Here is a 26021-nt window from a genome sequence, read left to right as displayed (position 1 = left end):
CCTACGACATTGAGCAATCCGCGTTTGCTTCTATAACGCAATAATAATTTGAGTTGCCGAGTCAGGTTTTGAAGATTTCTATACTTAAATTTAGGCTGCTTATTTCTGGTATGTAAGCGCAAGGTGGTTTACATTGACGGTCTATTAAATCTATTACGCGTTGTAATCTATTAACTTGGTCAATTGGATCGTTAAGGCCTACTATAAGGGTGATATCTATTTGTTCGTTGTACAGATAGCGATCGTTGATATGTTCCAAGAATATGTTGGCGTAATTTAATGGTTTTACTACTAGATCGCTTTTAATGTACTCGAGTGTTATGATGATCCATATTATGGTCTTCTTCCTGAAAGGTAGGGTTTTAGCCTGTTACCGTGGATTCTTTGCGTGTGACCGTTGCAATATTCGATAAGATAGGTGGGTGGATTGGATGAGAGGATTTCTGCAGGTCCTAGCCATTCGTGGTCTAGTTTGTTAGTTTTGTGATCGTTATGTACCCATACTTTAACTCGGAATATCGTCTGTGTTTTAATAATTTTCCGTACTTGATCTCTTTGATATCGCTTTTTGTTAGATTCGGTAATTCGTGTTGCTTTAGCTATATAGGCGTTATGTCGATTTTTCCAGAGGTTAAACAATTGTTCTCTAGTTAGGCTAGGAGTGGTTGATATTGAGGATGGCATGTTAGCTTGTCGTCCAAATGTTAATTCGAATGGGGTATGTCCGATCGTCTCGTGTACTGAAGTATTATATCCCATGCATATTAATTTTAAGTTTTCATCCCAGTCGTTCTGTCGGTCGGTCGTACAAGTTCGAATAAGGTCCTTTACTACGGCACGCGTTCGTTCAAGGGATCCGTTAGATTGTGGATGGAAAGAAGTGGTTTTTATATGTCGGATTTTGAAAGCCTTTTCAAATGTGTCCATCAATTTACATACGAAATTTCGTCCCATGTCCGTGAGAATACTTTTTGGTGCGGAAAATATATATACATAGTGATCCAAAAGTTCGTTAATGATTGAGTTGGCTGTTTGGTCTTTTAAGGGTATGAGGATGAGATATTTGGTTAATTGATCTTGGATAGATAGGATAAACTAATTGCCCCGTTTGGTTTTGGTGAGAGGTCCGAATATGTCCATTGCGTTTTTGTCATTAGGATTAAGGGGTGTGTCAGTTATTATAGGTTGTTCTTTGGCCCTGATACGATTTAGCTTTTCTTGTTGGCAGGTTTCGCAGTTCTGTATGAATTCTGTAACATCTTGTTCTAGGTTCGTCCAGTGATGGTGCTCTTGTATTCGTTTCACGGTGCGGTGTATACCTAAGTGTCCTACTATTTCGTTATGATTTTCGCGTAGTATCGTTTGTTTTTGTTCGTTATCGTAGTCTACTGGCGGATCTTGTCCAAATATTAATTTAATTTGAGGGAATCTAGTTGCTAGAAACCTCAGCATAAGTTGAATATTTACCTTTTCTAACGTGCTGAAGCTATTGTCGTTTATTCCTATTTGTAAGCGTCCGGTTCGGTGTTTAATAAAGTGTTTGGTTAATTGACGCAACCAATGCTGTTCGTTAAAGTCTCCTAATTCGGTCTTTGTAATTTGTTTAAAGTGTGGTCTGTTAGGTTTTTGAGTTATCGGAGCTGGGGTGATATTGATTTTCCAGTCTATATACTCGTCATAATAGTCCGGGTTTTCTACATTGGGTTGGATTTTTTCATTAGTGATAGGACACAATCGGGATAGAGCGTCTGCGGCTGTATTTTCTTTTCCTTTTCTGTGTTCGATTTCATAATCGTACTCCTCGAGTCTCAAACGCCATCGCATGAGTCTCGATGAGGGATCTTTAACATTCTTTAACCATTTCAAGGCTTGATGATCACTTTGAATTTTAAATTTTCTACCAAGTAGGTATTGTCTTGATCTTTTGATTGACCATACTATTGCCAATAACTCTTTCTCGGTCGTGGAGTAATTTTTTTCAGGAGGGTTCAAAGTTCGGGATATATAACAGCATGGATGTCCGTCTTGGGAGAGTATTGCTCCTAACCCTTCGTTACTTGCGTCTGTCGTTAATGTGAATGTTTTGTCAAAGTCTGGATATTGTAGTACAGGAGCTTCGCAGAGTTTTTGTTTTAGTGTGTCAAATGCAAGTTGTTGTTTATCGGTCCAATGGAATGGAGTGTTCTTTTTCGTGAGATCTGTCAGTGGTTTCGCGATTCTAGAAAAATTACGTATAAATTTTCTATAGTATCCAACGAGTCCTAAGAATGACTTTATGTGGGTCGCGGTTTTTGGCGTTTTAAAGTCTTTCACGGCTTGAATCTTTTTGGGATTAGGTTTTACTCCCTCTTTTGTTACTGCGTGTCCTAGTTATTCCAATTCTTGTTTCAAAAATTCGCATTTGTCCGGTTGTATTTTTAATCCTAAATTTTGTAGTCTGTCTAGTATAATAGCTAGATTTCGGTTATGTTCTTGGATGGTGCTCCCGAATATTATAATGTCATCTAGGTATACAAAACAGTTATTTCCTATTAACCCCCGTAGCGCGGTATCCATCATACGTTGAAACGTCGCCGGTGCGTTTTTTTAGGCCGAAGGGCATGCGATTATAGTGGAAGTGACCTTGTGGGGTTGAGAATGCAGTATATTTTTTGGAATTTTGCTCCATAGGTATCTGGTGAAATCCCGACGAGAGGTCTAGGGCTGAGAAAAATTTAGCTTTGCCTAAGTGATCGTGTATTTCGTCCGAATTTGGTAAAGGATATGCGTCTTGGTCTGTTTGCTCGTTTAGTTTTCTAAAATCTATAACGATTCTCCATTTTTGTTTGCCGGATGCGTCTAATTTCTTTGGAACTACCCAAATTGGTGTGTTATATGGACTGTCCGATGGTTCTATGATTTGTTTGTCTAACATGTCGTTGATTTGAGTCTCGATTTCTTTTTTATGACATTCGGGCGGTCTATAGGACTTGATGTTTATAGGTTTGTCTGTCTTGAGTGTGATTGTATGTTCTGTCAAGTTAGTACATGGTAATGAGTCTGTTTCCGTATTAAAAACGTCTAAGTAATTGATGAGAATTTTCTCAAGGGGTTCTCGAAGTTCTGGATCAATATGTTTGGTACGTATTATTTGTGCGAATTTATTAATTTGGCTTAGTTTATCGGGTTTCTCTATTTCGTTTGTAATGTGACAGATTTGCTTACCAGTGTTGATGAAACATACTGCTGTGGGCTTTCCTTCGATGTATTGGGTTGAAATTAAAGTTTCGCCTGGTCTTATCTTGCTATCGGTTTTCTGGAATGGTAATATAATTTCGTCTAAGGTTAGTTTATTGTTAGTGACGCTGTATTGGTACTTTGTAAGGAATGGGATTCCGATTATTCCATCTTCGATTAGAGGAAAGTTGTTAGGGACTACGGGGAATTGATGATTTTTCTTGAGCATGGTTAAATTGAAAATTTTGTTAGTGGTATGTTTGTCACTTCCCATTAGGAAGGTCTTTGGGTTAGAGGTTTGGACGTTTAGCGAGGCTTTTTCTTTTATAAGGTTGATTCCTGCTCCGGTATCGATGAGGAATCTGGTTCTTCCTCCGTCTCTTCGTTGCAGTACGATTGATAGTAATCTTCCAGTGGTGGTGCAGTTGACTCGAGGTAAGCTTCCTCTGGGTTCTCCGTTGTTTGGTTTACTCGAGGTGGAATCTTTCCTTGGTTGGCGAATGGAAAATTTCGAGAGTAGCAGTTTTCGGCTGTGTGTCCAGTTCGTAAACACTTCGGACACTTCGGTTTCATGCGATCGTCTAATGGTCGGCTAGGTAGCTGAGCAAAAGATTGTGGTTGTGGATCGGTAGTAGTTCGCTTGGATACTAGTGTAGTGTTGTGAGATTGATTCTTTGGACGGTTGGCGACACGATTTGCTTCTCGTAACCATTGTTTTCTGTCGGCTGCTAGTTGTTGGGCAAGATTCAGGATCTTTGGATCGCTAGATACTACCATCTGTCCTATCTAGTATCGTAAGTTGAGCAAATAGGTTTTAAGTGCTTCGCGTTCTTCAATATCTATAGCTACACGTCGTTCTGTTGGTGTGCGGTTTTCGTTTTGAACTGCGTAATTTAATTCGTTTAGTTGTTGTCGGAATCTGGAGTTGAAAGATTGTATACTTTCTGTTGCCCCTTGTATTAAATTCTTTAATTTGTACCTACAATTGCTAACAGTTGTTGGTGTCAATACGTGTTGTCTTAAGCATGAATATAAGTCTTCGAACGAGTTGATTTTTAGATATCGTATGTTTCGTTTCGCGTTGTCGGTAATCCTTTCGATCAGTATGAGATCGCGGCGCGGTTAGATGCGGCTCGTGGTCTTTGTGAAGCGTTCGGTCCGTCAGTTTCGTCATCAGTTACGTTATCAGCAGCAGTTTCTGAATGGGTGTTCATTAGCGACTGGTCGGTCTCGGTATCGTATTTTATTTCCATGGTTTTTGCAAGATCGCGTATTTCTTTCGAGCGGTTTCTATCACTAGTTTCCGCAAATTCCTTTATGTTTTTAATGTTTTGATCGGTGTTATTTCTAAAGCTCTTAAACTCGTGAGTTAGGCTTTCAAATTGTTCAATCGGGGTAGCGATTAGCTCGTTTTGTTTAGCGGTACTCTTGTCAGTTGGGTTCATGCTGAGAAATATGACACTTTCGGCGGAAGAAGAGTCACTATCTTCAGAACGTATTTCGGGTTTACGGTTTCGATAATGTACGAAAGCCAGCTTACCGAGATTCTTTGTAGATCCTTTCTTTTGATCAAGGAGGTGACCGTGGTCCTTCGTTGTAGAATCCGTATAGTTCCCGTTCAAGTTTCCTCTTGATGCGTTGAATGGATCCTGGCAGGATCGCCAATTTTGTCACGTCGATTCGGGGTAATTTCACGTTCCGCACGTAAGGTGGGAGATTCGCACTTCAATTATGATCGTTATTACAAATTTTATTAGAAACTGACAGAGCAACGATACAGAATCTTTTAACAGAACAGAATAGAATGTCGAGTACTGACTTGGGAGGTATTTTTATATCAAGGGTTTGGTTCCTGTGGAGGTTATCGCTGGATGCCGGACATATAGGGATTCCGTTACTGCTTAGTTACTGTTTCGATGGCTAAGGTATGTGAGATATAATTATCCTTTCGCTGCATTCCCACGGTCACCGTGACACAATCGTATCCCACTATTGCTTATACAGTTCCGATGAATGCGGCCCATCCTTCTGTTAACACTTTATTACTTACATTTATAATTACATGTTGATCATTAATTGTCACTGTTATTATTAAAGCACTTATTTTAACGTTTCATCAACGAGTGATAACGCGTATTGTCTTTCGTCCAGATGTCATTTCAAAATGTTTCACAATACATTCAGGACATGCTGCGACGAAGCATGCGCAAGTGATTCGTACAGCGCAAACTCACAATCCGTGACACGGGCAAGATGTATAGCTGCACATATGGAATGCTTTCCTGTCTTGTCATAAAATTCCTGGTCATTAGAATTCAGATTGATATAAAAATCATCGCAAATCATGTGAATTGCATTTTAATAGCAACATTCCAATAACTCTTTATATGTTTTCGGATAACGGGTGGGAAGTATTCTGTGCATTGGATCGTATAATTCTTCTCTTTCTTCTTGTTTATAATATATTACATCGATTATTATGACATCGACACTTCGTCCAACATATAATGCCCGTCTTAAGTTTACTGATAGCTGAAAATGTTGCGCCATACATATTGAATATGATACAGCTTGATAAGCGCTTGTACAATTCGTGTTTCACAAGTTTCACACCACATGTCATAATATCATCCCACTGTTCTGCACATATAATCCTAGCCTCCTGTGTCAACAAGGCTCTTAATAACACCATCCAAATCATTGTAGCAATCCTTGTGAATCCTTTGCATGTACTCGAAGCAGTAAACGATTGTATATGATTGTATACAATAATATGTCCATAATTACTCGTGTGATTCATGATGGATAAACCGTAGTGTTACATCCATGAGATCATTGAATTCTTCATCTTGACCTTCTTCTTCATGTGGAAGACCCATATTTTGCAAGTAAGACGAATTATTAATGCCACCGTCATTGTTCATGTCTATGTTTGCTCGGTTCGTATTTTACATTATAACCTATTTCTTACATGTGCAACTTTAAATTTACTTATGTGCACTGTATGTTGTTGACGTTTGATTAACATCTTCTGTATATATATGTCGGAGATAAAAGGACATCGGGGCCTCCCTTTTGGAATATTGGGAAAACCCGCAATACCCTATTCCAGACTTTTTATAGCTACATTTAAGTAATAAAACTAAGAAATAGTTGTGTTCAAGGTTTATGACGATGGGCTTGGGCTCGAAGTGACATAACGAGTCACTGTACGTAGCTACGGTCACAGGAGGGACGTATACTTAACAGAGGTATGGAATAATTATCTAGCTCTCCTTAAAAATAAAGATTGACCTGAGAGGTGGGGAGAGGACTATATAAGGGCAGTTCCACTTGGACTGAGGGAGAGTCTATTCAGAGCAGTTTATTCAGATAAGTTTTACTTGTACGTGTATCACATCGCATTCGTCATCCCGTTGACCGTGGATTCGTTATCGAACCCAGATTCATTGTCATCAACATTTCGACCATTCGATCGCCGCTATTACTTGTAGCCTCTTATAATAACCGCATCTGTATCAATAAACAGCAGCTATAACCGCGATTGCAAATTCAAGTGAAGACTCGTCAAACGCCCAAAATTCCAACATTAACCCGACATTAATGTCGGAGATGAAAGGACACCGAGGCCTTCCCTTCGGAATTTTGGGAAACCCCTTAACACTTTAATGTAGATTCTACCATAGCCGTAATTAAGCAATTGTTGTCATTCAATCCGATTGTACTTGTTCGAGATTTGTGATAATGAGCTTGGGCTCGAGGCGACAACCAGTCGCCGAACGTAGCCGCGGTCACGAAATTAACGTGTTTACCTAATAGAGGTACAGAGTAATTGTATTGCTCTCCTGAGAAAGACATATTTGCAGCGGCACTCGATAGTAAACGTTCCAACGGATTCGGTCCCGTTGTTCGCCACACGCAGACCCTATTCTTCGGGTAAGACGATTACCAGATGTCGACGCATCTCCATAGTACATGTTCAGCTAGCCTGAGGACTCGTTATAAATCTTAAGATTTAGTTAACTAAAGTCCTTCAAACAGACAAACAGTTTTTGTCCCAACTACGGGAAGATAGGGGAAATCTATTTTTCTCCCGAACGACACTTCCCGCTAGCAACTTTCCCTCAAGGCCGGCTAGCATCCTTATCTAACCACCAACATGGAAATTAACGAATTAACAGCAACGTCAATTTCCCTCACTTTCCGAACGAAGGCATCTCTCCGCGAATCCGATGATCTCGTGTCCTTAGACACACAGCATCATAATTTTCCTCTGCAGCATAATCGTAACGAAAAGTCATTCTCTCGTGAGGTCTCATTAGCGAGTTACATAGCGTCTTTACGCTCGGTGAATATTTTTACGTTTTAACAAAAAGCTAGTTTAGTAATACTTGTACCGTAGATAGGTAGATCGAGTCCGACTTAGACTTTGGAAGAAAGTACATTTGTTATCCCGTTGAACGCGGATTCGTTTTCGACCCTGAGACCATTGTCATTACTTTCTAATCACCGCGCTTGTCAATTCTAGAATACTTGTCAATTCTAGAATATCCACACTTGTACCAATAATCATATTTGCACTAGTCAATGTTTTCTCTATTGCATAACAACAATGTCTAATTCAAATGAAGATTCGTTACACGCCCCTAACCCTAATTCTAATGTAAACCCGATATATATATGTCGGGTTTACATTAGAATTAGGGTTAGGGGCGTGAAACGAATCTTCGTTTGGGTTACACGTTGTCGTTATGCAATAGGGAAGACATTGACTAGTGCAAATACGATTATTATAGAACCGGACAAGTAACCGTGGTAGTTAGGTGCTCGAGAAACTAATGACAATGATCCTAGGTTCAATAACGAATCCGCGGTCGACGGGATGATAGATGAACGTACTCACAAAATCTAAGTCGGATGCGTGATATTCACTGGTCGTAAAGGGTTACTCCTTTCATCAATGAGATCGCGAGAAAGAATGCCTTTCCCGTCCCGATGATGCCACAGAGGAAAACTATAATGGGGTGTGTCTAAGGACACGAGATCATCGGATTCGTCGAGAAAAGCCTTCGTTCAGAAAGTAAGGGAAATTGGCGTTGCTGCTAATTGGTCAATCTCCATATCGGTGGTTAGAAAAAGGAGCTAGCCGCCCTCGAGGGAAAGTTGCTAGTGGGAGACGTTGTTCGTTGGAAAAATAGATCTCCCCTATCTAATTTGTTAATATCTTTCTCAATGGACTTTACCATTGTTTGAATGTCGATGACGTCGTCAATGGAGATAGGTAGGGGAGGGGGATTTTTACGCGTATTTTGGTTTGTTGGTGTTTTGGCTGTGTCCATGGAGTCATTAGTGGATTCTATTATTGCATATCTATTATAGGTGGTTACACCACTTTTTGTCTGTTCGTTTTGGCTAGTGATTGCGGTTGTTTTAACTATTTTTAGCTTACGCTTTTTGATGTTTTTCGTCTGGAATGTTAGGAGGGACATATTGTCCTTTTGCCACGGGGCAGGAAGAACGGAGCAGTTGTGGTTTTGCTCAAGAGAGCCTGGTAGGGATACATGGGCCATCATCGATCTAGTTAATTCAATTTGAAGTAACTAGTCGAGAGGCTATGATTCGGATAAGAGATTAGGAGCGTTGGATTTTCCACTGGTTAGTTAAGAAACACTTGGATTAAGTTTGTTTCGAATCACTTTCGACGGATGGGTGTCACGTGTTGTTTTACGAACTTCAAAGAGCACTACACACACGTCTACACGCTTCGGCACTCACAGCGAACTGATCTCATTTATGTGCCATGGAAGAAAAATCGAACTAGAGGTGCCGGGATTCGAACCCAGGTCCCGAACGTTCGTAATCTAAGGCGCTAACCACTGCGCTACCGTCGTCCGGTGGAAGTTAGTGTGGAGTGGCGGTATTTGTTGTCGAGTACCGCCACACCGTAAAAAACTACTTTGTTCATTCCTGGATGTATTCTTATTATACTTTGAAAGCAATGCAATACAAATTACCAAAAGACTTTGCCATGATGATTACTACGATGCAGCTGGTACAAATGGTGATTGGTTGGGTTGCAACTATTGCGACTTACTATTATCGAAAAAGTTGAGGACTTTAATGCTACACTACGCGTAAAAATTTTGTGTTTGGTTTCCCCATCTACTTCAGTTATTTAATCCTATTTGGAAAATTCTTCTTCGTGGCTTATCTTTCCGACTAACGGAAAAACAAAGTCGGAGAGAACGTTCACGTCAATGGAAGAAAGGAGTGTTATAAACCAAAGACTAGCTAAAGTATATCAAAGTTTCTGAAGTCTTTTTCTATAAACGCTTTCTGATACGTTTCGTGAAACGTTTCGTGAAAACACTTATAACGTGTTTTAGAAGTCTGTATTAGTTCAAAACGATAGAAATTGGTTGTGATATAATGCCAGTGATAAGGTATTTATTTATTGTAAAACATTTAGTGTTTTTGATGTTAAGGTATGGGATATGGAGGTTTTCAAAAAAGTCGTTTGCGAAGAAGTGAGAGTAAATGGAAAATCAAGAGTGAAATTTCGTTACGCGTATCTTTGAAATATTTTTAAGGAATATGCTAACAAGAGAAGAGGATTTACAAAAAATTCCTAGAAGAATTCCTTGTAATGTAAGTTTCGATATATGATTTTGGTTGTATTTTTGTTTGCCGAATTCAAATGTGTAATAAATTTATGTTTATCATTGAAGATATTTTAATGACAAACAATTTAATATTTAGTAACATACATATTTAGTAACATGACTTCGTGGACGATTTGACTTAAGAGATATCCTGATTGAATTGTTCGGCAATATGTAGGACATGGAAATGTGTAATTACAAAAATATATGATGGTGAATGCAAATATTCATCGTGAAAAAAGCTTTTGTTAACTAAAGAACAAACTGACGGTGTATCTGTATGTGATGTAATCCTGATTCACGACCATGCAAGGAAAATAAATTAATAAAAGGAAAACGGAGGTTTATATTTGTGACTTCTCTTTATTCTTGCTTTCATGATGCGTACAGATTTCCAAAATGCAAACAATCTTACAATATTATTTATATATTTTGTTCATTTCTGAACAATTTTATCGCATAATTTGTTCCTAGATAATATTTCTTGTCAATTCTTACACACTAGCAATGGATACAACAAAGTGGAATCACCTAAACTTCTTCGTTATTGTTAGACGAAAAAACTTCATAGGACAAAGTTATATATACTTATAGATTCATCCCCTACTCGGTTGTCCTACCCTACCTGAGATACCTTTTAAACATACAGTGACGAGCAAAAGTGTAAACACACTCCGCTTTGCACTTTAATTATGCTCGTCGAAATAAGGTTTCGACTTAGTATTTCCTCCACTTTCCTTTACTTTTTTTTAATGCTTTTAATCAACGAGGCATACTGTCAATTAAATTTTTAATTATTTGTTGTTCAATATTGTACCATTCCTGTTGTGTTCTTTTCCATAATTCACGAAGGTGGATTATTATATTTTGCCAGCCTTCTTTTCAAAGTGGACCACAAATGTTCGACCGGATTCATATCCGGGTTTTGTGCTGGCCACTTTATCACAGAAAAATTTTGATTTTCTAGCCAGGTTTTAACTACTTTTGCGGTATGCTTAGGATCCCCGTCTTGTTGAAATACTACTTCACGTTCATTATATCCAATAGAATTAACTACAGAAGGTAAATTACTTTGTAGTATGGTCAAATAATGCTCTTTTCGCATTATTCCTTCGATTCGAACTAAGGGACCAACACCTCTGTGAGTAAAGCAACCCCAACACATAATTGAGCCACCTCCAAACTTCATAGTTTGATTTATACCACTTGCTAGGTGCGGTATTTGTATCACGCGCTCGTATATTCGACCGCTAGCGAGACAGACGGACTCGTTGTCGTCGTAGTAGCCCTCTGGTGTTGGCGGTTGGTACCCGCGGATCGCCCGGGAGGTGTTACGACCGCGTTGATGCCTCGACCTGTCGGAGTCCTGTTGGTACTAATCCGCCACATATTGATTTATTTCCACGTTGGGGTATTTATAATCTTTGAATTTTTGATCGAGCTCCCTCAGAAGAGTAATCTCTTCAATTGTCCAAACTCTACTATTTCTTTTTATTTTTATTATTTATTTTAGTCCGTGCTTTTCGGCTTTGGACGACTTCCAGATTACATCTCTTACATTGTCTTTACTTATATTTAACGCTTTTGCTTCCTTGCTGCTCTCCCTCTCTGTCCTCCTGTAATCTCGCATTCCTCTACTACGTGCTTCAGGTCCTCCTCTCCTTTTTTGCATAATCTGCATGCTCTTTCTCCCTCCTCTTTCCAGTGTTCTCTTGCCCTGGTTTCGTTGCCACATCTAAATCTCCCTACTATGCTTCTGTCCCCCCATTTCATCTTTCCTTCTAGGTACTTTGGTAGTCCTTCTTTCGCTATGTTTCTGTAGTGTCTGTTGTATTTAGATTCCCTTATTCTTTTCTCCCTCTTCTCTGTTTCTCTTTTCCTTCTTTCTTCTATGATCTGGTTCGCTGTCATCCTTTCTTGTCTATCTCCTGCTTCTCCTTGAGCCCTTCCTTCTCTCGCCTCCTCTAACCTCATCTTTTCCTTGCTCTTTTCCCTTTTTGGCCCTTTCCTCATTTCCTTTCTCTCTCCTTTATACATTCTTTCACTAATTCCTTCTTCGATTCCAAGGCCTTCTCCTCGTACCTTACTGTTCTTTTCAGTGCCTTTTCTCTAATTTCCTCTATCTTGCATTCCTCTCTCAGGATGTAGTTTGGCGTTGTTGTGTCTAAGCCTAGCAACCATCTCACGTATCTCCTTTTTACCCTGTCCAGTCTCTCCTCTATATTCCATCCCCACAGCTCCGTTCCATACAGCGCTACACTCTCTACCAGTGCTTCAAACATCCTCATTCTCCTCTTGTAGTCCCTTTTAAATATCCTTTCTCTTACGCTCCATGTCTTCTTCATCGCAATTGCTGCCCTCCTTTTTCTGTCTTGGATATGCTTCTCGTCGCTCCCGTTTTTTTGCAGTATGTACCCTAGATACCTAATCTCATCCACTTCTTCTAGTTCTTGTTCCCCCCATCTCCATTTCCTTTGCCTCCTCTTGTTCCTCCTCTTTTCAAACACTATTACTTTTGTCTTTTCGGTGCTCAGTTCCAGTTTCACTTCCTCTAGGAATGTCTTAAATCTCTTCATCATTTCCTTTAACTCCTCTTCTCTGTCCGCTATCAATACAATGTCATCTGCGTATGATAATGACCATACCCTCCTGTCTCCTACCACTATGCCTCCTACTTGCCCTTTCCTCATTTCCTTATTTCTTCCAGCCCTGCCACATAGATGTTAAATAACGCCGGGCTCAGCGGGCACCCTTGTCCCACTCCCCTCACCGTCCAAAACTCTTCTGTGTTGTTGTTCCTGATCCTCACTACGTTCTTTGTCTCCTCGTATATCTCCTCTATCCTTCTGGTTAACTTCTCGTTCACCCCCATTCTCCTCATTATCTCTCCCAGTTTCTTCCTGTTAACCCTATCGAACGCTGACTTTAGATCCACGAAGCATGCATATAGCTTCCCTCTTTCCCCGCTCAATTGTTTATCTATTATATGGTTCAGTACGTACACTACGTCTATCACTTCTCTTCCTTTCCTAAATCCGAATTGGCTCTCTACCACCTTGTCCTCGATTTCCACCTTCAGCCGCTCGTCTAGAATTCCTGCATAGATCTTGTATGCCGTGTCCATTAGCGTGACCCCTCTGTAGCTCTTCACCGCCCCTTTGTTCCTCCTCTTGTAAATCGGACATATCACACATTTTCTCCAGCCTTCGGATATCCCCTTTCCATTCCAAATTTTTCCTAACATCTCCCATAACGCCTCCCCCACTTCCTTCGGCGCATACTTCCATACCTCGTTTTCCAAGCCATCTTCCCTCGTTGCTTTTTTCTCTTTCAATTTTCTTATTTGGAGTATTACCTCTTCCTTCTCTATGTTGTCTTCTCTCTCCTCTTTTGATTCCTCCTCCTCTCTCCACCCTTCTGTTCTTTTGTCCTCTTTGTTTTCTGTCCCCTCTAACGCTTCCATAAAATGATTTTTCCACTCCTCTTCCCTTATCGCCTCGTCTACAACCTCTCTTCTTCTCCTATATTTGTTTATGTATTTCCATGCTTCTTGCTCTGTTTTGATCTTTTTGAGTTTCTCCATCTCTTCCTCTTCCTGCTTCTCCTTTCTTTGTTCACACCACTGTTTGAATTCCTTCTTCTCCTCTATGAATTCTTCTCTGCTGCATTTTCCTTTCCTAAATTTTGTCATTTTCCTTCTTATCTCCCTTTTCCTTTCTTTCCACTCCTTGTCGTACCATACCTTTTCTCCTATGCTCCATTTCCTTATCCTTACTCTTTTCTTTGGTATTGCCTCGTTTATCTTCTTCTTAATTTCTGCCCACATTTCCTCTACTGTTCTTCCCCTGCTTGCCCAGTCTTTGCACTCCTCTAAATATCTTCCAGCACTTTCTTTTGTCCATTCCCTTCTCTCCCTCTCTTCTCCTTTTCTTTCCTCATCTCTTTGTACCTCTGGTCCCTCTGTTTCTATTTCCAACGGCATGTGGTCTGACTCCACTCTTTTTCCTACCTTCATGTCTGTTATTTCCTCTATCGCTTCCTGGTTGCCAATCGCGTAGTCTATTACTGATTTTCCCCTCTCTCCCACATAGGTTCACTCGTCTCCTTCTTTGTCTCGACCGTTAATTATCGTCCAGCCTCTTTCATCCAGCAACCTTAGCAGCATTCTTCCTTCCGTATTTATTGTCTTGTCTTTTGATCTCCTGCTCTTTTCTTGTCCTAGTTCCTCGTTTATCAGCCCTCCCTCTTCTCCCGTTCTTGCATTCCAATCTCCTCCTATGATCGTCACTTCCTCTTTCCTTCCCTCTACTCCTTCCTCCATTTCTTTCCATGTCCTTTTCGTGCCCTGATTATACACCACCACTATTCTATATGTCTTTTCCTTGTACCTTATTTTTCTTTCTACTACGTCGTCACCAATTTCCTTATGCTCTATTTCCCTCAGATTTTTGTTTACGCCTGTTATTATACCCCTTTCTGCTCTTCCCTTTTTCCATTCTCTCCTTGCTACCCTGCATTTCCAGTCGTATTCCTTGGGCAGTCTATGCTTTACCCTTTCCCATTCGCTTTCCTCTGTTCATATTTCCGTGAGGCCGATTACGTCAAATGTCCTTAAATATTCCTGTACCGCTTTGTCCTTGTTCATTATCCCTGCTATGTTCCAGAAGCACATTTTCAACCCCTTTATGTCCCCCCTTTCTTTCTCCTTATCTCAACCTCTCGCCTCTCTCCTTCTTTCTTCCTCTAGTTTCTCCTCGCTTTCGTTCCACCTGTACCATCTGTCCTCTATTTTCAGCTTCTTGCAACCTATTTCTACGTATTCCCCCTTCTCCCTTTTCGCTCTAGCTATTCTTCTTAACCTTCGCTGTATTTCTCTTTCTTTCTTCGTTAGGTCGTTATCTATGTATATTCCCTTCCCCAATTTACCTTTTTCTCTCATTACCCTCGTCTTCTCCTTCCACGATTTCAGCGTTGCGATTATTATCGTGTTCTTTTCTCCCACCCTTACCTTCTGTGTCCTTTCTACCTCTACCTCTAATTTCATATTTTCCTTTATGAACTCTGTCTGTCACTGTCCCGTTATCGCTTTCTTCTGTTCTCTTTTCTGTTCTGATTCTATTCTCCAACTCTTTCTTCTCCCTTTTCCATCTTTCCCACTCACTGTCCCATCCTTCTCTTTCTGTCTCTCTCTCCTTCCTCCTTCTCTTCTTATACTTTTTCTACCCTCCCTTCGTGCTTTCCCCCTTTCTTTCCCTTCTTTCCCCTATGTCTTCCTTCTCCTTTTCCCCTTCACTTCTTACTTTTTCACAGCGCTTACTACCCACGTGTTACCTTCGCCCGCGTCCAAACCGGAAGTCCCCAAACTCTACTATTAATTTCTTGTATATGGGGGTCCATTGTTTCCATTGTCTCAACATTACTGACGGCAGGCTGAGCATGCCGCTCTTGCGTTGATAGAACCCGAAGCTCATGAGGCAAGCTCGCATCTAAATTAACCCTCATGATATTGCGCGGAGCCGCTACATTTTGTCATCTCGCCACATGGTGCTTTAGGACGTTTCTACCACAACTTATGCGTCCCTGTTGAATGGGGGTATCCACATGTTGCAAACTAAGGAGTTTATCCAGGTCCCCTAACGTCATAAAAAGACGCTGGGATTCCCTTTTCTCGCAGACCGGATAAGCAACCAGCGGCATCATTATTTTTAAGCTCCAGGCCAGGGACACAGCTGAGTCGTCAACCATGATCCCCTCCGAAGCGGACAAATTCGCCACAGCGCTTCCGGGACCGAGGCTCGATTTTTTTCCAAATCTTAACAAATTTTTAATTTTCTCTTCCCAAAGTAATTGTTCCAATCGTGCCCATCTCATGTCCATTTCAGCCATGTTGTCAACAATATTCTTCCAAAGGAACGGATTCTTTCTTAACCAGTTGCTGTTATTCCTCCTTCACGGCAATTCCCGTCGCTCGGCAAGCCGACAATTAATTTAATTATTTTTGTCTTCCACTCCTTTGTCGCCACACTCTGTTTAGCTACGAACGCCGCGTCTGGGGGACAAATCTCCACGCCGACGCGGCGCACATGTTACATGTTACGCACGGGGAGGTAGAGGTGCGACTTGAGCAAGCGAGATGGAGGTCTCTCCTGCCCCCGATCAACCATGACTCTCCAAGGGACCCACAGCACGACCGTTAAATAGCGGCGTGCTACTTACACCGAACTGTGGAACCCCGAGAACGAGGCCCCCACTTCCGACATACCCCCTCGTAGGGACATACAACTAATATTTACCTTGAAACTGATAAATCAATTATCAAAGCAAATAGACAACAATTAAAAAAATAGACACCACTCAATAAGTAAAGTAAATAAATAAATAATTTAGGACTAATCAACAAATAAAACTAGTCGATAAAGTTGTGTCAATACATAAAATATAAATAAATAAATAAATAAATAATCAATTGATGATAAAATAAAAATAAATAAGTTTATAATTCCATTGTCATCCATCTAAAAATATATTAGACATCTCTATGGAGCTTCTCAGGACATTCATCACTATAGTTTTAATTTCGCTATGTGTGATGCCGATTAATTTTAAGTTTTTTCTAGTATTCGGCGTTATTGCCCCTCTACTGCCCAAGACAGCGGGTGAAACCTCTCCATCGTTGACGTTGTACTTCCGCCTTAGATGATTGTGGCATGGAATGTATTTATCGACCATAAGAATCCGTTCCTCCTTTTTAACTACGAGGTCCGGCTTAAACAGATTATCCACTACCTTTAACGTAGGTTCGACATATACTTCGTTATCCTGTTGTGAAAGCAACACGAGAATTAAAACAAGCCAACAATAGAATACGTTACCTACATCCGACACCTCCGAATAATCATAACCGAAACAACGCTCATCCCCCATACAATAGTAACTACATCGGAAACAACCGCCAGGACTGGAGATTTGTACCGCCGTCGCGGAAACATCTAAACAACCTGGGAATAGAAGAAGATGTCAGGAAAGGAGCAAGAGCAATAACTTGGGAAGAAAAATGCATAAGTAAATACCTCGATAGAGATCTAAATCAAAAGAGGGATGCTGATCATTTGAACCAATCAACTTTTCGATACAAACACCATTCCGTTGCTGTGATAAGGGATAATATCACGTTAATTAGTAAGAGGACGCACGGCACCACAGACAGGATCATGAGTGAGAAATTTTCCAAGTTCCCCAAGAAGATAAACAATACTAATGCCAAAGAACTTTCAGATGAGGCAGAAACTAGGAAATTGAACGACAAGGCGATAAGCAACGCTTACCCACTGCCTAATATCACGGAGATATTGGACCCGCTAGGAAGTGCGAAGTGCCTCTCCACGTTCGACTTGGCAAAGATACAAAAGTAAGACTCCACGAATTTTGTGAATGTCTCAACCATAATAGGAAAAGATAGCGAGTGTATCTCACTCAAAAACTTCTGTAAAACCATCAGAAAGTAACTTTATCGAATTCAAAGCCAAGTCATCAAATTGCAAGGAAGTTGAGACTACACAGAATAAAAATATAGCTATCCCTAAATCCAAAACAGAACCTATAAGCAGAAAGGTTTGTAATAAAAATTCAAAGAATAATTCTAAATCTACCGAAAATATTCTTAAACGTTCCATACAAATAAATAATAATTTAATTATAATAAGCACTTCCAGTGCAACTATTCATCCTGAAAAGGTAGAGAAAAATCAAGGTGTTGTGAATAAAGTAAATAAAGAAGAAAAAAGGGTAACTAAGGAAAAGGATTCTAAACATTTTCAAGCTGAAGAAACGCAAGTTAAACGGGCTCAAAGAAATCAAAAAGGAGAAAATAGGGAATCACCAGTCGAAGATATATATAAAAACTTCAATAAATACGCTAGCCATTGGATCATAATTGGATTAAAAATACTTCACTACTGGTTACTACATCTAGTATTTGACGTAGATAACATGAGTGCTGATCTTATGATTCCTCTTGGAAAAGATAGATGGTATCACACTATACTATATCCAAAATATTTTTAGGTTAATATGGCTACGGCATTTTCAAAAATTTTTATTTTGAATGCTATTGGCAAGCAATTGGATAATTGGATCGGTGTCAGTAAACTTGCGTTTTGGCGCAAAATAAAAACTAAAATAAAGAAAAGGAAGAAAATAGTAATTGGATACATGGTAGTCTTGAAGCCAATATTGCAAAGTTTAGGAGCTTACAAGGGGCACGAAACGAATATATATAAACCCATCAGAGGACAACTTTCCAATCAATATTCAGCATAAAGTGCTAGAAGTTTTAGAAAATCAAAACGTCAAGATTGAAGTTAAGGGGATTCCACGAACAGTGCATTTAAATATGTTGAAACTAGCGCATAACCCAAGTAGACAATAAACGCACGATTACGGAAGGCGATACAGTACAATATCAAATTTTCTCCGCAAATTTGAACACCAAGGGCAGAAGTGTCACGTCCCGCGCTGCGCACGCGCCGTAACGTAGACTAAAACTACCAATAGCGCGAGTGAGCGTTTCAATTTGAGATTCAAATAAAATTTAACAATTTGTATAGAAACCAAATTCGAGCCTCACAACCCCCACGGAATAACCCGTCACATGACGACCCCTCCACGGTAGACCTAATTATAAATAAGCGTAGCGACATAGAAGACAGGGAGATAATAATTCCTTAGTTCAGAGTAGTTAATTCCTCAGTTCTAGGTGATTAATTCCTTGGTTCTTGGCGATCAGTTCCCCAATTCTTGGCAAGTAATTTCTTTGTTTATAGCGATTAGTTCTCAATTCCTTTAGCTCTCAGTTTCTCAGTTAATTTGCCTTTCAATTCTTTAGTTCCTTAGTTTTTCAGCTCTTAGTTTTTTTCTCTTAGTTCTTAAGTTCTTTAGTCCTTTAGTTTTTTTAGCTTTTACTTCTTTGTTTCATTAATTTCCAGTTCTTGTCAGTTTTGTTAATCAACGTGTTTCGTTAATCGACATGAAAACGTATAGCGAACGATTGTAACATCAAGTATTCGAAATCTCAACGACAATTCTGTCAATACCCAATTAGAATTAGAATAAACATTTGTTGTGGAAAATATTTGTCTAATAGTATAATAGGATTAAGCGAACATTTATTTTCACCAACTTTGATCCTCTCCCGTGCCAGTACTCCTGCGCGTAGCAGGTTACCCGAAACGTGGAGTTTAATTGCCAGCCGCATTAAACATCAGACAACGCTACCATTTAATCTAAATTCAAAAATTAACGGCAACACAACCAAAACAAATCAAACAAAAACGTAACATTGGCACGACCCTAAAATGTGTCCGAGGGTTTCTGGTTGTGCACTACATCTTCTACAAGTCACACCTACTTTTTAGTCGGCCCATGACAATATGGTCCTTGTCTCAAAGGTGTTCGTTCTTAACCTTATGGCATCCATGAATCACGATGGCCTGAGCAGGTTATACTCCTCTAGCCATACGTTACCAGTTTTATCCCTTGAGAAGTCTTTAATTCCTTGGCCCTGACTTCTCAATTCCAACCATTGTTTAACATGTGCGTACTTCAACCTTTTCCGGGCCTTCTTTATGTCTTCGGAAGTGGCCGGCCAATTGATCGAATTCTTTAGTTTTATTGCGCTTTTTAGGATACCGAGTTTAACGATATGTTCGATCCTCGGCAATTCTAGACCCCCATTAGCTTTTGGAGTGTGGAAGAATGTATGGCATTGATCTCTTGCCTGACTTCGCTGTCCATCAATTTCAAAACACAATTGCTTGGTGGATTTAGTAGTAGTTGGTAGATATAACGAGGAAAGATGTAATTCATTAACAAATCAATTTTCTTTCATGGTTTCAGAAAGAGCTTTCTGGCTCTTCCCGCCACGCTCAGAACTTCTGATACTATAATTCCACAGTGGATACCTCTCCAAGGCACAATTTTGGCGCCTAAATACTTGAAGGCCTCGTCTGGGTCAATGGCTGGTATTATTACACCTTCGATACTTATTCTTGGTTCTTTGACGAACCAGGTGTCCTTCCTCGCGACCACCTGGGTCGTTTGGCTCTTCTCCCCTGTGATGGTCATTCCAAGGCCTTCGGATATCCATGTAGGATATCCACTTGGCGTTGTGCCTTCCTCTCAATTTCACCGAGTAGGACAATGTTGTCGGCGAAAGCCAGGATTGGAACTTTTCTTTCGTTACTGACATCTATACTAATGGGTTGCTCTTCTATTGCGTCCAGCAGCGGGTCTAGACATAAATTAAGTAATAGCGGCGACAAAGGGTCACCCTGCTTGACTCCCATAGGTGTCTTGATCTCCACTCCTATATTGTCTTTTGCTTTTATCGTCTTGCCCTCATAGGACAGTTCATTTATTAATTCAATAATAGGGGTCGGCACACCCTTCCTCGCCAGGCAAGGATTTAACGCCGAACGCTTTAGAGATATCCACAATTGTGAATTTCCCCCCCCCCCCTTGTTATTTCTCTTGATGTAACTGAACGCAACATTAAACAGTTCCATATTTCTTTCACACCCGTTCTCGTTCTTATCCTTCCATCGAGGATGGAGGAGAAGATTCGGCCGAAAACAGGGCCTATCTTTATAGGCCTCCAGTTTTCGACCAGGCTGCATTGCTTGTTCGCCTTTGGTATTAATTTTCCTTCCATACGGTCGCCAAATAGGAGCTATAGCATAAAATTATAAACTTTGGCCAATAATGCTAGCAGGCCATATATCATTAAGTGCTCCTTCTGAATATCATATGGTCCTACCGCAGGCTTTTTCCTCATCTTACTCAATGTCTCGCACACATCCTCCACGGTTATCGGCGAGAATAAATAATTTTTCTACGATTTCAATTGCTGTTACTATTTTTGCTTCCTTTCCTTTGGGGCGTTGCCTTCTTTGCACGCTCATCGTTCTTGTCTTTCTCTATCGCTTCGCATAGAGATGTCGTTATGAATCTATTAATGTTCTTTATTAGGACTTCCATGTTCCGTTATCATTAGTCCATATCTAGAGTAACCGAGTATGGTCCTACCTTAACCTCCCTTAACGAGGGGGTATCTCGGTAGGTCTTTCAATTTCTCTTGTTAGATCGAGTCTCCACTGATGCGTAGACGCTTCGGAATTCATTTCACCGCTAATTTCAGGAACTTTGCGTATCCGCACATTGCCCGATTTAACAGGATCGCAACCGTCCTCTGTCTCATGGGCAATCTCCTGAGAGCTCGTATCCTGACTAGCTATCTATAACTTTTTCCTCTTATTCTTTATCTGAGGATTTTGCTTATCTCTAAATTTTAATAACTATAATGGATATATAATTCCTCGAGCTCCTTCAGGGGAGTTACCTCTTCTACCGTCCGTTTCCTAGTATTTGGGGGGTCCGTTCCCCTTCTTTTTTCATTTCTTATAGCAGGGTGCGTATGCCATTCATGGATGGATAGCCCTCTTTGAATCCCGAAGCTCATGGCACAAAACTTCGCACTTGTATGTTCTCTCTTTCCTCTGACTTGGTACAATTAGGTATGTGGTATCTAACCCCATGCAGCTTCGAGAAGCTTCTCTCACAATACAAGCATCTCCACTGGATTCGGGTCCCCATATGATGATGATCAAGGTGCCTATCCAGGTCCGACAACGTCACGAAGAAAAGGTGGATTTCCCTTTTTTCACAGACCGGGCAGACAACCTGATTCCCCACGAGTGGCACCGTAATCATCAAACTAGTATCCGTGGACAAGGCCGTGTCATCAACTATGATCCCCTCGAAAGTGGAAGAATCCGCCACGGTGCCACGGGACCGAGAGGCGCCGCGTCTGAGGCTATACTCTTATTACTCATTTTGCAATTATTTAGTTGTATTGCAACTCCTTAAGAGCGGCATAGTCACTCCCGCCGTTTACCCGCGCCTTTTTGAATTTCTTCACGTTGACATTCAGAGCACTGGGCAGAAATTGCATTGCGTCGACACTCTTGGAGGTCATCGTAATGCTTTGTTTTAATTAGACAGTCGGATTTTTCTAGTTCGTGCCAGTTCTGAGCTGAGCGTTGAACAGCGGCCAAAGAGAACGACCGCGATGGTGGAACCGCCGCGGAAGCGTCGCAGCAAGGAAGATTCGCGCGAGGCCAAAGCACGGGACCGAGCTCGGATCCGAGGTGTGCGAGGATCCCCCGAGAAAGATTCGCCGCGTACCGATTAGCTCGCCCAGGTCCGGCACCTCAGTCAAACCCGATTCCCGACCAAGCCGGACACGTCCCGCTCCTCAGAGCCAATCCTTGTTCCGACGTTACGCATCCAATTTGCCGACTTGCCTTACCTACAATAATCCATCGACTAGAGGCTCTTTACGTTGGAGGCCTGCTGCGGATATGGGTACGAACCGGCGCGACACCTACAAGTGGTTCTCTCCTGGATTTTCAAGGTCGGAGGGGAAGATCCGGATACTGCTACAACTGAGTTGCTCTTCGCGTTCCAAACCCTATCTCCCTGCTAGAAGTGTCCAGGGAACTCGAACGATTATACAGAAAAGAAAACTCTTCCCGGATCTCCCGACGCGTACGCTCTAGGTGCGCCTTTCCTCGCAATGAGTACGAGACACCCCGGGAGCGCGGAGCCGTTTAGTTGCGCGGCTCATCCTCCCTCCAACGGCACGAACGCCGATTTCCATTTTCATTTAGATTTCACTTAATACTTATGAAGTTTGCACTAGCCAGATATTTAACACGTTCGTTGCTTCAAGACGCTCTATTTGCCCTTGCTCTTATAATAAAAAGTTTACGTTCTACGGAATAGGTAAATCCTTTGCAAACAGGCACTCTGTTCCTCTTCCTCATGAAATATAACTTTGATATGTAATAGGATGCCGCGTTATGAATGATTTAATATTAAGGACATATTTAAATTATCAACAACCTCATAACTTGAAGTATGCCTTTCTGCATATCTGCACGGGTACGCGCAACTATTTTGTATCACCTGTAAAAACAAAAATGAAAAAGATTATTAAGTTCAGCATTCATCTTCCAAAATTAATACGAGTATCGCATGTTTCAGTAAAGTACTTCTTAAACTAATATTATTTATTATATCATTACTTGCTAATCAATATTAATTATATGAGCTTTCGTCCACTCTTACGTTTAGTTAATGAATTATTTGATTAATGAATTCCGGCAATAGGAAAATGTTTCCCTGTACACCCTTTCATTCCTTCCTTATTAAATAAGATACTTCGAGATAGGATAAAAGAATTGTAATCAATAATGCTCAGATAATGTACTTCTGAATACGTACAGAATTAATTTAACAACATTAGCAGAATCGATGCAAACAATTATGAATGAAGTGACGAATAGTATAAACACATAAATTAATAAAAGATGCATTATGATAAGTGAATGAGCGTAGAAAGAGATCATTCAATGATAACGAAACCTCGAAAGATTACGTTGCACAAGTATTGCATGAGTATACACTCGTTTATTGGATATGGACTAAGTTTAAATGGACGAAGAAAAACGTGAAAATTTATTATCTTTAGGAAATAATATACCGAATGGTAAGGAAATATATTTACACGTTCTCTTCTATAACAAATAATATTCATTACTAAACTTCATGAGTTGTAAATGTCGAATCAAAAAAATGTTAACAATTTATGAGAAATATATAGAATTTAGTATTAAAATTAATGTGTTTATTCTTTTCCCTCGATTTATCTCGTTAGTAATATTAATATAGTAATGCAAGATGTGAGCAGTGCCCGCTATAGACCTAAAAATGGAGCAGTTCCATATATAAGTATATAAAAACAACCATGAACTTAGTGCATTTATAGGCATCTTCAACGTGTACGCTGTGGACTAAGTGGCGTACATATCTCATTAAACTATATCAAAGACGACGAAGAAATTGACCAGCGAGAAGAGAAAGACTTTACCTGGTAAAAACTTTCAGAGAGTAAGTTGCAACGAGGAATGAATAGCTAGATTGATTATTCAATGTCACTTGCGCGGTGCGTGCTATACGCAGGCTGGGTCTGAAGGTGTCCCCAGCCAAGTGGGTGGCTATATGGTTTTACGACTGGCGATGTAGGGGTTAGGTTGGGGGATCCTTCGCCCGGTCTGTGTTTGGATATAAATGAGGAGGACATCGATGTGGGGCTTCAGATGAAATATCTGGGCTTTACTATTAACAGGCAATGGACGTTCGGGCCGCACTTCAGACTCTTGGTCTCCAAAGTGATGGCGGCAGCCAACGCCTTATGTGGCTTGCTACCGAATATCGGTGGGGCCGGGGTAGGAGTGCGCCGTGTATATAAGGGAGCCGTCCGTTCCCGGGTCCTGTACGGGGCTCCGGTGTTGACACGAGATCTGATGGCGCGTTGCCGCAGTCTGCTTTTACTGAGGAGGCTACATAGGACGCCCGCCATCAGGATCATAAGGGGATACGGGACGGTATCTCATGCGTCGGTGCCCGTCTTGGCGGCGTCTCCTTCGATCTGCTGCAGGCCTTGGCGGGGCCTGGGCTCGAGTGGAGATTCTTCGCCCGGTGGGCAAGTGGCTAGAGACGTTCGGAGAGAAGCTAGGCGAGAGGTATGGGAGTGGTGGCGCTCCAACCTACTCGCTGAAGTTTAAGCCCCTGGCCACCGCGCCGTTAGATCAGTCCTCCCGAACTGTGAGGTTTAGAGGGGCCGCAGAGAGCTTCCGTTATCCTTTTCGATGACGCAGGTGCTCGCCGGGCACGGGGTATTCGGGGAATACCTGCAGAAAATTTAAGGAGAGATGACGACCACCACTGCGACCGCTGTCACCACTGCGGAGAGGGCGAGAACACGGCGCAGCACACGCTGGAGTTTTGCTCGAAAAAATTTTTCTACGAACGGCCGCCATTTTGTGAAAAAATTGTTTTTGATTTCTCCAAGTTTCGTGCTATAGCGGCATCTATACTAATTTAGAATCCTTTCGGCTTCTTTGCTTCAGATGATCAGAAGGGTTGAAATCATGCACGCCAGGACACCCTTTTTTTATTGGACCCCGACTTTGCCAGTTCATAACTTTGTGAATTTTGAGTTTTTTCGGTTAATTTTTACTTCAATCTTAAAATATCAATAAACAAATGATAAAAAATGGATAGTAAAAATATTTTTTGTTTCGTTTGTACAGAGCTTCAAAAATCACTCGAAATTCATGCCTCTAATTATGTTACATAATTTTGAAGCAATTTGAAAGCGGTTTCGTCTTGCTACAACTCTATCTATTCATGGTTGTACCTTACCTACCTCAAAGCAGTCTCTTGTGGCCTCCAAACTTCATTTGTAGTATGTCCAAAGTTGAAACAAGTAATAGCTCCTCGGGGTATCTGTAATATACATAAAATCGGTGAAGGAAATGTCAAAACAACCTTGACAGTTCGTTACAGTGTTTATATTCACGTTCAGTTAGTATAATAGTCAAACCTCCTATGGTTGTCTACACGTACGAGTCTGTCTATTACAATGAAGCAATCTGTTCCTCATATTTGGAGAATAAGAGTAATTTTAGTGCGTTGTACTGTCAATATACAGTTGTGTCACTTTACCCACAAAAGTATCATCAATACCACATAATGATATACATATTGATATAATAATATCAAACAACTTTTATAAGAACATTGTTTTTATAATTTCAATCCCATGTGAGTTCTTCGGCGGTACTTACTTAAACCGAACACTCTGTATATACAAATATCTTAGGTATATACACATGCGTATTTGTGTGTGTAGTTACAAATTTTGACTTCGTTCAGTTCTCCTTTCTCAGTTTTCATTTTCGTAATACATTTTTCGTATTATATTTTACTCTACACTTTATTCCAGTTAAGACAGCATATTTATTTATTATTTTGCTTCTTCTTCTAAATAACGGATTCTATTTTACTTCTCGTTGGTAAGTGCAAAAACGCTTTAAGATTTGCTGTATGAATTTTTTTGTAATTGTTAAGGAAATTCGAGGATTTGGGAATACAAATTATTGACTATATTTCCCACACAACAGTTATACATCTATATTACTCTCTAAAGAACGTCTTGCACGCACGCTGGTCGCCAACCGA

The 26021-nt window shown here is 40.6% G+C and overlaps 1 protein-coding gene across 2 annotated transcripts in view; it reads right to left on the bottom strand.

The window, feature by feature from the left end:
• Window positions 1-11495: 11495 nt before the first annotated feature.
• The window catches only part of LOC126875445 (golgin subfamily A member 6-like protein 6), a 224919-nt gene continuing 210393 nt past the window's right edge, over window positions 11496-26021 (bottom strand). Inside the window, exon 2 of one of the 2 annotated variants that reach the window (XM_050638363.1) lies at window positions 11496-14703. In XM_050638363.1, coding sequence (XP_050494320.1) covers window positions 12565-13893 — 1329 coding nt within the window. In that variant the 5' untranslated portion in view covers window positions 13894-14703 and the 3' untranslated portion in view covers window positions 11496-12564. Of the gene's footprint in view, window positions 14944-26021 lie in introns of both variants that reach the window. The other variant, XM_050638364.1, reaches the window with a different exon arrangement.

Source organism: Bombus huntii, chromosome 18 (genome assembly GCF_024542735.1).
Source record: "Bombus huntii isolate Logan2020A chromosome 18, iyBomHunt1.1, whole genome shotgun sequence".
NCBI lineage: Eukaryota > Metazoa > Arthropoda > Insecta > Hymenoptera > Apidae > Bombus > Bombus huntii.
This window is presented reverse-complemented; position numbering and strand designations above follow the sequence as displayed.